We start from the raw sequence: 12275 nt of genomic DNA on the forward strand, positions 1-12275 counted from the left end.
ACTCAATCATCTGTTTTATTTTAAAACATGTCTACACTGCATTGAGCACAACACAGATGTGACCAGGAAATCCATAGCCCTGTCCCAGCAGGTGATGGGTCCAGTGTATGACTTGGGGTTGACTATTATTTTTCACAGTAAGAAAAAAAAAGAGAATAAGAAAGAGGAAATTAACATTATTCCCAACTCCTATTCAGAAATCTGAGTGATGAAATGGAGGGTATTTAAGAGATTCATAAAGCATTTCCAAAGCCCGTTTTCTCTATCAGTTGATGTTCAAATATTGAACCTGGGATATTGGACTAGCTGGACTTGAGTGACACAAGGGCATACCGTTTAAAAGTACATCCACCCATTACTGCAAAAGGTAGGGCAACAGGCCAGGCTTTCTGACTGATGGTCTAGTTTTTCCTGTTTTAGGAACCTGATGAATTCAGAGGCTATCAGAAATGTATAACCACAGCTGTGACACAGCTCAGCGTAAAACCTTTTTGTGTAGGGGAGTGGCCTATGGGAAATGTCCTGAGCTGCATGGTGCCAATACAGAATTGTCAATCATGACCCCACTGAAATATGCGGGATCTCGTGAAAATCAGAAACAGCTTCCATTTTAAGATAAAGTCTCTAAATCCAGTTGCTTTTTAAAAATTAGCATTCCCATTTCTTTCCTCTGAAGCAGAAAGTAAATGCTAGGAAGCTGACAGGTTTTGTTTGTCACAAGCACACGCAGGGTTTGGGGACCACTGCGGCTCTCAGTTCCTGGAACACCGGAGCCTCTGGCATCACTGGGCCTCCACAGCCTTTTTTGCACCCAGGGCTGAGGTCCTCATATTCCAGAACAAAGACGCCAATATGGAGGACTTGGGTGATGGGGAAGTGAGAAGGCCACCCGTCAGGTCTGGATCTCTATCATCTGAGGAAAATGGAAGCAAAAAATTTATACTTGTATACAAACAAACCTTTGACTCATCAAGTCATCGATGGAGAAGACAGCAGAGTACACCGAGACCCTTGGTGTGAGAAACAAAATGCCTTCCCCAAAGTAAGACTTCTATTTATGATCTAAAATAGATGTCTTTGAAATGCTTTATCTGGACCAGTGAAAGCCAGTTGCTAATTACATATTATACAAGTATAAATTTTCTACTTCACTATCCATACCAAATCAGGCTCTAAAAACGGACCCCACTGGACTGGAATGTGTACGTTTAACAGATCAGAAACTGCAAAGGACTTATGCCACTAACCGACATAGCTCTACTCCCAAGGATGCCATTGGTATAAATATTTTCAGATTCTTTTGCATTTTAACAATAACAGAGAAGAGTCAAAACAAAGGCTAATTACAAAGACAAAAACAAAGACAATTACAGCTTCTGACATTCACTGAATGATTGTGTTGGCCATAAAGTTTGTTCAGATTTTTCTGTAAGATCTTACGGTAAAAACCTTAATGAACTTTTTGGCCAACCCAATCTATTGTCTGTCTAGTTACAAATCAGGTTTAACACAGCTTTGCTCCATTTTCTATGCATTTTGCCTTTCAAATCACACACAAAATTTATATTATAACATTATTATTTTTTTTTCAAAAGACAAAGGCTTATAGGAGCACGTCTTATGAATACTCTTTCCTTAGGTTAGTTTTAGCGAGTGGAGGGATCACCGTGGATTTTGAGTGTGGTGGTGAAGCAATTCCACGGGTCATCTTCTCCATGTGCTCAGGGACGAGGTGGCGGGCGGGTCGGGGGGATGTTGGAAACTCTTTTTTAAAATGTATTGCAGGACAGCACGATTCTTTAGCACTTTAGGGCCTGTGAAGACAAAGAGAAAGGTGACTGTCACTTCATTTACTGGCATTGTGACTACTAACCTGGTGAGTCATTGTTCTGATGGTCCTTTTTCTACATCTTCCAGTTCTGGGTCCTGGGGCTCTTCTCTCCCTGCTCATCCCTCCTCCAGGCCTGATTCTCAGGATAAAATTCAGGCCTGACCTAGGGTCAGGTTCCCGGGCATTTCCAGACCCATAAATCTGCAACTGTATTTCGGCTTGTGTCCCATGACCACCCCCTCCCCCAGTCATATAACATTCATCCTCTCCCCATTTAATCATATATTATCTCCCCAACAGAAATAAGAAAATGTTTTCCTCTGGCTATGAATTTGAAATGCTCTGAATTCCTAGGAAATTTTAATGGAGAAATAACTCCTTTCCTTGGGTGCATGAATGCCTGCGGGTCAGGAGTGGAGGGAGGGGCCCCAGCACCAGTGGAACTCCTCATCGGAATAGGGTCCTTGCTCTGCCACTAATGTTCTTCTGAGAACCACCTACCTCTGATGACTGGTAGTAGGGTGATTGGGTATCATTAAAACTTGGTTTGGGTTTTCCTTCAAGTTCACTGAGTTGGAAAATTAAGAGGTCAAATTGGGTCAGATTGAATGGAAATCAATCAATGGCTGAAGAGCCATCTGGGGTGCTCTCTTGGAAACCTACAAGGGGATGCTTCAGATGCAGTGCTTAGGGAGGTTGGTGGCTTCAAATGCAGTGCTTAGGGAGGTTGCACATGATCTTTATTTAGAGTGTGCATTAGTTCAAAGGTTGGAAACCACTCCCTTCATTTACCTATCACAAGAGCCTAAGGTTTATACTTACGAGTATCGTCCCGACATTTTCCGAACAATCACAGAGATGATTCCACCAATGACTGCGATGCCTAGTAAGACCCCAACAATGATTCCAACCAGGGTCCCCACTGAAAAGCCACCTGAATGAGACAGGAAAAAAAAAAAAATAGTCCCCAGATGAACAATACAGCAGCAATAAGCAATGTCATAGGCCCACTGTAGATAACAAATGATGCTCTATGTTTGTCCTCTATCTATCTAGTAGGAGGTGACTTAGAAGGGGAGAAAAGCTGGCGTTAATCTAATCACAGAAAGATTTCTGGATCTCAAGATATATCAAGCAGCATATCACTCTGACTAAGTGGCTTCACTGTTAATTACTGGGTAGCTTTTGTGTACACATGGCTATTAAATTAGCCCCTATTTCCATTCTTAGGAACCATAAATTGTGATATGACACTATTCTCCACAGCTGTTGTGAAGGCTCACTTGTGATTTGCTTATTTTCAAATACAGGCAATTCCCTTTTCTCTCTTAAGAGATTTGAAACATTTTCAAAAGGTTTTCTGCTCCCAGTTGATTACAATCCAGGAAAGAATGTTAATTCATCACAAAGATTAAAGTTCAAAGAAACCTTAAAAAACTCCTGTAAGAAAGTTTTGATAACAAAATCAACCCACCTTTCTGAGTGCTTTTTGGTTTTTCTCCATCTGTTTTCCCTATAAAGAGAGAGTTGCAATGATATAGAATTATTAGGAGTTAGTAACTATAACTTAACAATTGGCAGAAGATGGATTTACTCTAAGTGGAAGGTAGTAAAACACAAGCAAAGAGGATAATTTCTTAAGTAAATTGGATCAGGGGACTTTTAAGCAGGCTCTGATGTGATCCTGTCTTTAAAACTATTATTTATTGAATTTATGAATGCTTCTTCACACCTAGGAGTCCATAGTTTTTCGGTAAACGTTACTTTTTTCACCACCCACTGTAAAGAGCAGAATCAAGGTAACTCGCCCAGAGAGATCTTAAATAAATGGCCAAAGATTTCAGAAGTTAGGGTAACAAAAGAATCCAAGGCTGTTGATTTTTGATGCAAAGTCAAGATCATGAAAAACTCACCCATTGGGAGGAGGTTTATTTTGAAGAAACATCATTTTGAGAGCAAAATGTTTTGGAAGTTGTGGTCAAGACTGTGATATCACCCATCTTGTGATATCAATTTCCTTTTCTTTCATAGAAAATCCAGATCTTACAGGGCACTTAAGCTTAATGAGACTATACCCTTTGTATTTTCAGTTCATTCAGTTTAGTTGCTGTCATGTCTGACTCTTTGTGACCCCATGGACTGCAGCACACCAGACTTCCCTGTCCATCACCAACTCCCGGAACTTGCGCAAACTTGTGTCCATTGAGTTGGTGATGCCATCCAACCATCTCATCCTCTGTTGTCCCTTTCTCCTCCTAGCTTCAATCTTTCCCAGCGTTAGGGTCTTTTCTAATAAGTCACTTCTTCCCATCAGGTGGTCAAAGTATTGGGGTTTCAGCTTTAGCATCAGTCCTTCCACTGAGTATTCAGGACTGATTTCCTTTAGGATTGACAGGTTTGATCTCCTTTTAGTCCGAGGGACTCTCAAGAGTCTTCTCTGACACCACAGCTCAAAAGCAACAATTCTTCGGTGCTCAGCTTTCTTTATACTCCAACTCTCACATCCATACATGACTACTGGAAAAACCATAGCTATGACTAGACAGACTTTTGTTGGCAAAGTAATATCTCTGCTTTTTAGTATGCTATTTAGGTTGGTCATAGCTTTTCTTCCAAGGAGCAAGTATCTTTTAATTTCATGGCTGCAGTCATCATTTGCAGTGATTTGGGAGCCCCCCAAAAATAGAGTTGGAGAAGGCGATGGCACCCCACTCCAGGACTCTTGCCGGGAAAATCCCATGGGCCGAGGAGCCTGGTGGGCTGCAGTCCATGGGGTCGAGAAGAGTTGGACACAACTAAGCGATTTCACTTTCACTTTTCACTTTCATGCATTGGAGAAGGAAATGGCAGCCCACTCCAGTGTTCTTGCCTGGAAAATCCCACGGACGGGGGAACCTGGTGGGCTGCCGTCTCTGGGGTCACACAGAGTCGGACACAACTGAAGTGACTTAGCAGCAGCAGCAGCAGCAAAAATAAACTCTCTCATTATTTCCGTTTGTTTCCCCATCTATTTGCCATGAAATGATGGGACCAGATGCCATGATCTTAGTGTTCTGAATGTTGAGTTTTAAGCCAACTTTTTCACCCTCTTCTTTCACTTTCATCAAGAGGCTGTTTAGTTCTTTTCCACTTTCTGCCATAAGGGTGGTGTCATCTGCATATGTGAGGTTATTGGTATTTCTCCCGGCAGTCTTGATTCCAGCTTGTGCTTCATCCAGCCTGGCATTTCTCATGATGTACTTTGCATATAACTTTAATAAGCAGGGTGACAATATACAGCCTTGATGTACTCCTTTCCCTATTTGGAACCAGTCTGTTGTTTCATGTCCGGTTCTAACTGTTGCTTCTTGACCTGCATACAGATTTTCAGGTGGTAGGTAGGGTGGTCTGGTATTCCCATCTCTAAGAGTTTTCCGCAGTTTGTTGTAATCCACACAGTCAAAGGCTTTGGTGTAGTCAATAAAGCAGAAGTAGATGTTTTTCTGGAATTCCCTTTGTATTTATGGCGCTATTATTATAGGATTTCTATCTGCAGCTAACTCTAATTTAGTGGTTCAAATGTGAATATTATTTACCTAGCATGTGGATATAAGTTGCTTAACTATGAATACCTCTCTGGAAGTAAGAAATAACAATTTTTTCTTTAGATAATTTTTACACAATTCTATTAAAAAATAAAAGGCCTTTTGTTTCTCCCATCAACTTCTTGGTATACTGAGCCCTTCACTCTTCTGGGTGGTAGTTGTTTATGAAGAAAAAGTCGAGAGGCCTTAATTTAATGAGACAACAGAGAGATGTGATTTAATCAGGCTCAGCCCTAGAATCTTAGCTCACGATTTGAAAAATATCAGATATCCAATACTCTCCTAATCAAAAGTGGAACCAGCCAACCATCAACTATAAGACGGTTACTTTTTCTAATGGTTGATTTGGAAAGAAAAGAAGTTATCCATTCTGTATCAGGTCCATCTTCCAAAAAAAAAAGACATCCTTTCAAGATGGCCCCAGAGTTGTCATTGTTCAATAGCTAAGTTGTGTCTGATTCTTTAAGACCCCATGGACTGCAGCCTGCCAGTCTCCTCTGTCCTCCACTATCTCCAGGAATTTGCTCAAACTAATGTCCACTGAGTCAAGTGATGTCATCCAATCATCTCATCCTCTGTCGTCCCCTTCTCCTCCTGCCCTCAATCTTTCCTAGCATCATGGTCTGTACCAAAGAGTCAACTGTTTGCATCAGGTGGTCAAAATACTGAAGCTTCAGCAATAGTCCTTCCAATGAATATTCAGGGTTGATATCCTTTAGGATTGACTAGTTTGATCTCTGTGCAGTCCAAGGGACTCTCAAAGTCTTCTCTAACACCACAGTTTGAAAGCATCAGTTCTTCAGTTCTCAGCCCTCTTTGTGGTCCAACTCTCACATCCATACATGACTACTGGAAAGACCATAACTTTCACTACATGGATGTTTTTTGGCAAAGTGATGTCTCTGCTCTTTAATGTAATGTCTAGGTTTGTTATAGCTTTCCTTCCAAGTAGCAAGTGTCTTTTAACTTCATGGCCCCAGAGTACAGGTCCTTGAACCCATCTCTTCCTGCATGAGCTGACCCCATGGCTCTAGAACATTTACGTGGAACTCAAGCTAATCATGCCAACTCACATAAAAAAACAGCTGGGAGACTTCTGGGTTTGATGCCTGCCCAGAAGAAAGGTGTCATCCTATCAACTCCCTAAATGTTATACCTGGCTGACAACTACCAGTAGAGACAGGTCAAACATTTGCTTTTCGTGTCTTAACATGGTGACTCATGACACAACATACTGGGCTCATAACACAACATTACCACCATCATGACACCATTTTCCAGAAAATATATTACCAAAATAAAGTTTGTGGATGATTCATCACTAAATTAAAGTTTACTAGCCTTATACTCCCTAAGCCTCTTCCCAATTACACCGACTGTGATCACTCGAATGTATCATGCACATGAATATCATCAAACTTGGGCATTTGATGGTAAAGGCATTGGCAGTCCTAATAAAATTACCTCTTAAAAAGTCAAGTGTTTATAATTACATTTTAACTCACATGTGAAAATGTCTTGGAACATTGATGCATGAAGTATTTGTGACAGGGTGGGGAAGAGGACAGACAAGAAAGTAATCATGAGTATTTTCCAGGAAATTGAGACATTTTCTTTTTAAGGAATAGGAGAAATATTCTGGTATGATATTAAAAAAAACACTCAACTTGGAATGCTCCATTTTTGGCTTGCCATGAATAAGCTGTCAGCTCTTATTACAAATGATCAATGCTTCTCCAAAATTTTGAAATGTTTCCAATGATTAATTATATTGATTCTTTCCTTGTTTAACCCTATTTAGTTTGCTCTGGTGTTTAATGCCAACCATTTCTTTAGTATCTTAGAGTAACCCATAGGCATCATTTTCTAAGCATATGATGAAACTTTTCTATCTTTGTAGTAGAATACGCATAATATAAACATTACTATCTTCACCAGTTTAAAGTATACTCTGATGGTATCATGTACATTCACCTGGTGTGCAACCATCAGCCCCATCCATCTCCATAACTCTTCACCTTGCAAAACTGATACTCTCTACCCATCTCCATTCCCTCCCCTCCCCAACCCCTGGCAACCACCATTCTGCTTTCTATGATTTTGACTACTCTATGTACCTCATCTAAGTGGAATCACAGAGTATTTGTCTTTTGGTGACTGGTTTATTCCATTTAGTCCTCAAGGTTCATCCATGTTATAGCCTGTGTGAGAATTTTCTTCCTATTAAAGGCTAAATAATCTTCCATTGCATGTATATGACACATTTTGTTTACCCAATCATCTTTTCATGGACAGTTGGGTTGCTTCCATATTTCAACTATGGTGTATAATGCTGCTGTGACCATAGGTATACAAATACAAAGCATTTAAAAAATCTACAAAAGTGCTTTAGAGTTTTAAAAACAGGTTGGTGATTGGGAATTGTATATCAAACAATTAAGGACTAACTTTCTAGGTGTTCAGCTGTGCAGCTGGCTTTAGGAATCATGGGTTCAGGAGAGGTCCTTATGTTTACTTTCATTTAAAGATGAAAACACCTAACTAGGTACATATGATAGGAAATTGCTCAGGTTAGCAAGCATTCATTGCAGTTACTAGAAGATTAGTCCCTTTTCTCTTCCACCCTTATCTACTACAAAATAAGGCATATTTAAAAAATAGCCCAAACACCTGAATTTCTTTCAAGAAAGCTCTGGAAATAGGAAGCTCTTCCTCTTACTAGGTTGTAATGGCAATTGTCTTTCCTCACAATCATTAGTGATGGTCTAAACCTCATAATAGTGACGCAGACTCAAAGCTGTCCTTCAGGATTTCTCCCCAAGGTGCGCCTCCATTCACATTGCTGCATATACCAGCTGTAAAGTATAACCCCAAAGCCTGGTAAGACAGGCTTAGAATAGATTCTTGCATCATGTGTACAGATATGAACTCAAGGTACAGTAAGACGGTAAATGTTAGCAATGTTATTGCTGTTCAGTCACTAAGTTGTGTCCAACTCTTTGTGACCCCATGGACTCCAGCACACCAGGCTCCTTGGTCCTCCACTATCTCCTGGAGTTTGCTCAAATTCATGTCCACTGAGTTGGTGATCCTATCGAACCATATCATCCTCTCCTGCTCCCTTCTTCTTTTGCCTTCAATCTTTCCCAGCATCAGGGTCTCTTCCAATGAGTTAGCTCCCTGCATCAGATATTGGGAACTTCAGCTTCAGCATCAATCTTTCCAATGAATACTCAGGTTTTATTTAGTGTTGAGTGGCATGATCTCCTTGCAGTCCAAGGGAGTCTTCTCAAGGACCACCGTTCAAAAGCATCAATTCTTTGGCATTCAGCCTTCTTTATGGTCTAACTCTCATATCCATACATGACTACTGGAAAAACCATAGCTTTGACTATACAGGCTTTTATTTAATATGCTATCTAGGTTTGGCATAACTTTCTTTCCAAGGAGCAAGTGTCTTTTAATTTCACTGCAGTCACCATTCATAGTGATTTTGGAGCCTAAGAAAACAAAATCTGTTATTGCTTCCACTTTTCCCCCTTCTATTTGCCAGGAACTGATGGGACTGGATACCATGATCGTAGTTTTTTGAATGTTGAGTTTCAATGTTAGGACAGAATCTACTAAGATATACATAGGTTGGCTAACTGTTACCCTCTTGGGTGTCAACACAAAGTTTTTTTGTGTAGCATCATATCAGCTTAGGGTCAGCAATATGACACTAGTAGCTATCTCACTTAGTTTTGTGGGGGCATTATCACTAGGTGTCATTTGAAGTAGAGAGCAGAATTCAACAACCCAATAAATATGAACTCTGAACCTACCACACAAAGCTTGGTTCAAAATTAGTGCTTACATTTCAACGTGTGCCATATTGATGATTATATTTGTCCCTGGATTTTGGGGAATGCATTGATGGTGCAAAAGAAGATCAACCCATACTGGGGTGACTGTTTTTCTTACCCTGGGAGTGACTAGTCGCTGGTACATGGGTGTGGACTGTGCTCTTGGCAGGTGTGCTCTTGGCAGGTGTGCTTTCGGCTGTTGTGCTTTCGGCAGTTGGTAGATCTTCTCTGCGACCGTGTGTTACATTCTCTGTTCCTGTTGGCATCTATTGGAGATGTAAAAGGCAAAACAGAAATAAGACTTAATACTGTAAAATATATACTTTATCTTATGTCAGAAATGGACTTGAAGTAGCATAAATATATAAGCTATATGATGACATAAATTTAAAGTGGAAACAAGATAACAAGCACAAGAAACAAGAGTGGAGACAGGAATAAAATCATGTCTACTCCAGAAATAAATCCCAAATGTTGAGCATGCTGACTTCCTGAGGTGTAACTTTTTAGAAAATACTGGGTCACCAGGCATTAATTCTTTTCCTCCCTTGAACTTGAAGGGTACTTTTTTTTCCTGTAATGTTTATTCAGCACATATTATACTGTATTATTTTTAATGCCCTTTCTCCTCCAGAGCTTATCATTTGCTATGCCCTCTAAATACCTCTGCATTAACACCACAAAAAACCCTAAGAAGTAAGTTCTTTTTTTTTTTTTTAGTTATTTTTGGCTGCTTTGGGTCTTTCTTGCTGGGTGTGGGCTTCTCTAGTTGTGACTCGAGGGCTCCAGAGTGTGCAAGCTCAGTAGTTGCAGCACATGGGCTTAGCTGTCCCACAGCATGTGGGATCTTAGTTCCACAACCAGGGATTTAACCCATATCCCTGCACTGGAAAGCAGATTCCTAACCATTGGACCACCAGGGAAGTTTCAAGAAGTAAATTCTATTATTAGCCCTATAATATGAACAAGGCTTAGAGAGATGAGATAATATGCCCAAGCTCACATAGTCAACAAGCAACAGAATAAGAATTGGAAATGGTTCTGTTCGACTCCAAAGTTCATGTCAATATAGCATTCAACAAGCTAATGAGTACAGGCAAAAAAACAAACATAGATCAGTGGAATTATATCAAGCTTAAAAACTTTGTGCATCAAAGGACACAATCAACAGAATGAAAAGGTGACCTATGGAATGGGAGAAAATACTCACAACTCATATTATCTGATAAAAGTATACAGAACTCCTATAAATCAATAACAAAAAATCTAGTAACTTGATTTTAAAAATGGGAAAAAAGACTTGAGTAAATCAATCTCCAAATATGGTACACAACTGCCAACAAACATGCAAAAGATACTCAATCGCACTAATTATCAGAGAAAAACAAATCAAAAGCACAATGAGATTGTCACCTCATACCAGGTAGGATGGCTACTATCAAAAGAACAGAAAATAAATTGGAACCATTGTGCACTGTTGATGGGGTTGTAGAATGGTTGCAACGCTAGGGAAAAACAGAATGGATGTCCTCAGAAAAATCGAAAATAGAATTAGCATATGATCCAGCAATGCTACTTCTGAGTATAAACCCAAAAGAATTAAAAGCAGGGTTTGGAAGCTATTTGCACGTCCATGTTCATAGCAGCATTATTCACAATAGCCAAGAGCTGGAAGCAATCCAAATGCATGAAGAAAATGTAATATTTACTTACATACAGTGGAATATTATTCAACCTCCAAAGGGAAAATATTCTTACACATGCTACAACATGGATTAACACTGGGGGCATTATGCTCAAGTATACTGAAATAAGCCAGTCTCAAAATATCCTTGCATGTGATCACATGCCTATGAAGCAACTTCCTCTGTTCCTGCTACACTCACCGGAGTTGCCAAGGATTCTTTACTGGCAGCTGGGGTTGTCGTGTAATCTTCCACACCCAGGGTCGTCTGCTCATTTTTCACACCTGTAGTCACATCATCTTCTGGCCGGACCGTGCTGGCTGAAAAGGAGAGACTGAGTCAGACCTCCAGGTGAAATCATATGGGCAGGCCTAACTGGTCAGCTACAATCAGATTTTATTTTTTCATTTCTTTTGGGTATTTTTTCCTTTTTAGGGAGTTTTCATTCTGGCTTAACACAAACCATTCTACATATATAGAACAGCCTGGTCATCTCCATTGTAAAATAAAGGAAGATGGGACTCCAAAAAGGTGAAGCAGCCAGACCCTCCCTGGTTCCCACTGAGGCGTGCTAGACAGTGGGGTGTGTGTGTGTGTTTACACCTTGACTTTTCTTTCAATAATGAACCTGATTCTTTCTGGTGCCATTTCATATTAAGAATTAATGCATTTAGGTTAATAGAATTTCATATAGACTCAGAAAAATTCTCAATTAGAGTCTGGAAAGTTTTCTGAACATATTGATTAGTAGGCTCTCTGTTATAAAGAGTGAAGTAAGTTGGAAAGAGGAAAATAAATATCATATATTAATGCATATACATGGAATCCAGAAAAACGGTACTAATGAACCTATTTGTAGGGCAACAGTAAAGACACAGACATAGAGAACAAACTTGTGGACGCGGTGAGGGAAGAAGAGGACGGGGAGAATTGAAGAGAGTAGCATTAACATATATACATTGCCATGCAAGTGTCAAACTGTTGGTCACTCAGTGTCCAACTCTGACACGCCACCGACTAGCCTGTCAGGCTCCTCTGTCCGTGGAATTCTCCAAGCAATACTGGAGTGGGTTGCCATTCCCTTCTCCAGGGGATCTTCCCGACCCGGGGCTCAAACCCAGGTCTCCTGCATTGCAGGCACGGTCTTTACCGTTGTGAATCACCCGGGAAGCCCCATCCATTACCATATGTATTAATAAAATAGATACCCAGTGGAAATTTGCCATATGCCTCAGAGAGCTCAACCCAGTGTTCTGTGACAACCCAGAGAGGTAGGATGGGGTGGTAGTTGAAGGTTCAAGTGCAAAGGGACATATGTATACCTATGGCT

At 40.3% G+C, this 12275-nt stretch overlaps 1 protein-coding gene across 1 annotated transcript in view; it reads right to left on the reverse strand.

Moving 5' to 3' along the window:
* Positions 1-643: 643 nt before the first annotated feature.
* The window catches only part of PDPN (podoplanin), a 34445-nt gene continuing 22813 nt past the window's right edge, over positions 644-12275 (reverse strand). The window contains exons 2-6 of the mRNA XM_068986321.1: positions 11147-11265; positions 9379-9526; positions 3306-3344; positions 2654-2765; positions 644-1814 (exon numbers count right to left, since the gene is read on the reverse strand). Of these exons, the coding sequence (XP_068842422.1) occupies positions 1808-1814; positions 2654-2765; positions 3306-3344; positions 9379-9526; positions 11147-11265 (425 nt within the window). The 3' untranslated portion in view covers positions 644-1807. The remainder of the gene's footprint in view (positions 1815-2653; positions 2766-3305; positions 3345-9378; positions 9527-11146; positions 11266-12275) is intronic.

The sequence above is a fragment of the Capricornis sumatraensis genome, chromosome 14, assembly GCF_032405125.1.
Source record: "Capricornis sumatraensis isolate serow.1 chromosome 14, serow.2, whole genome shotgun sequence".
Lineage (NCBI taxonomy): Eukaryota > Metazoa > Chordata > Mammalia > Artiodactyla > Bovidae > Capricornis > Capricornis sumatraensis.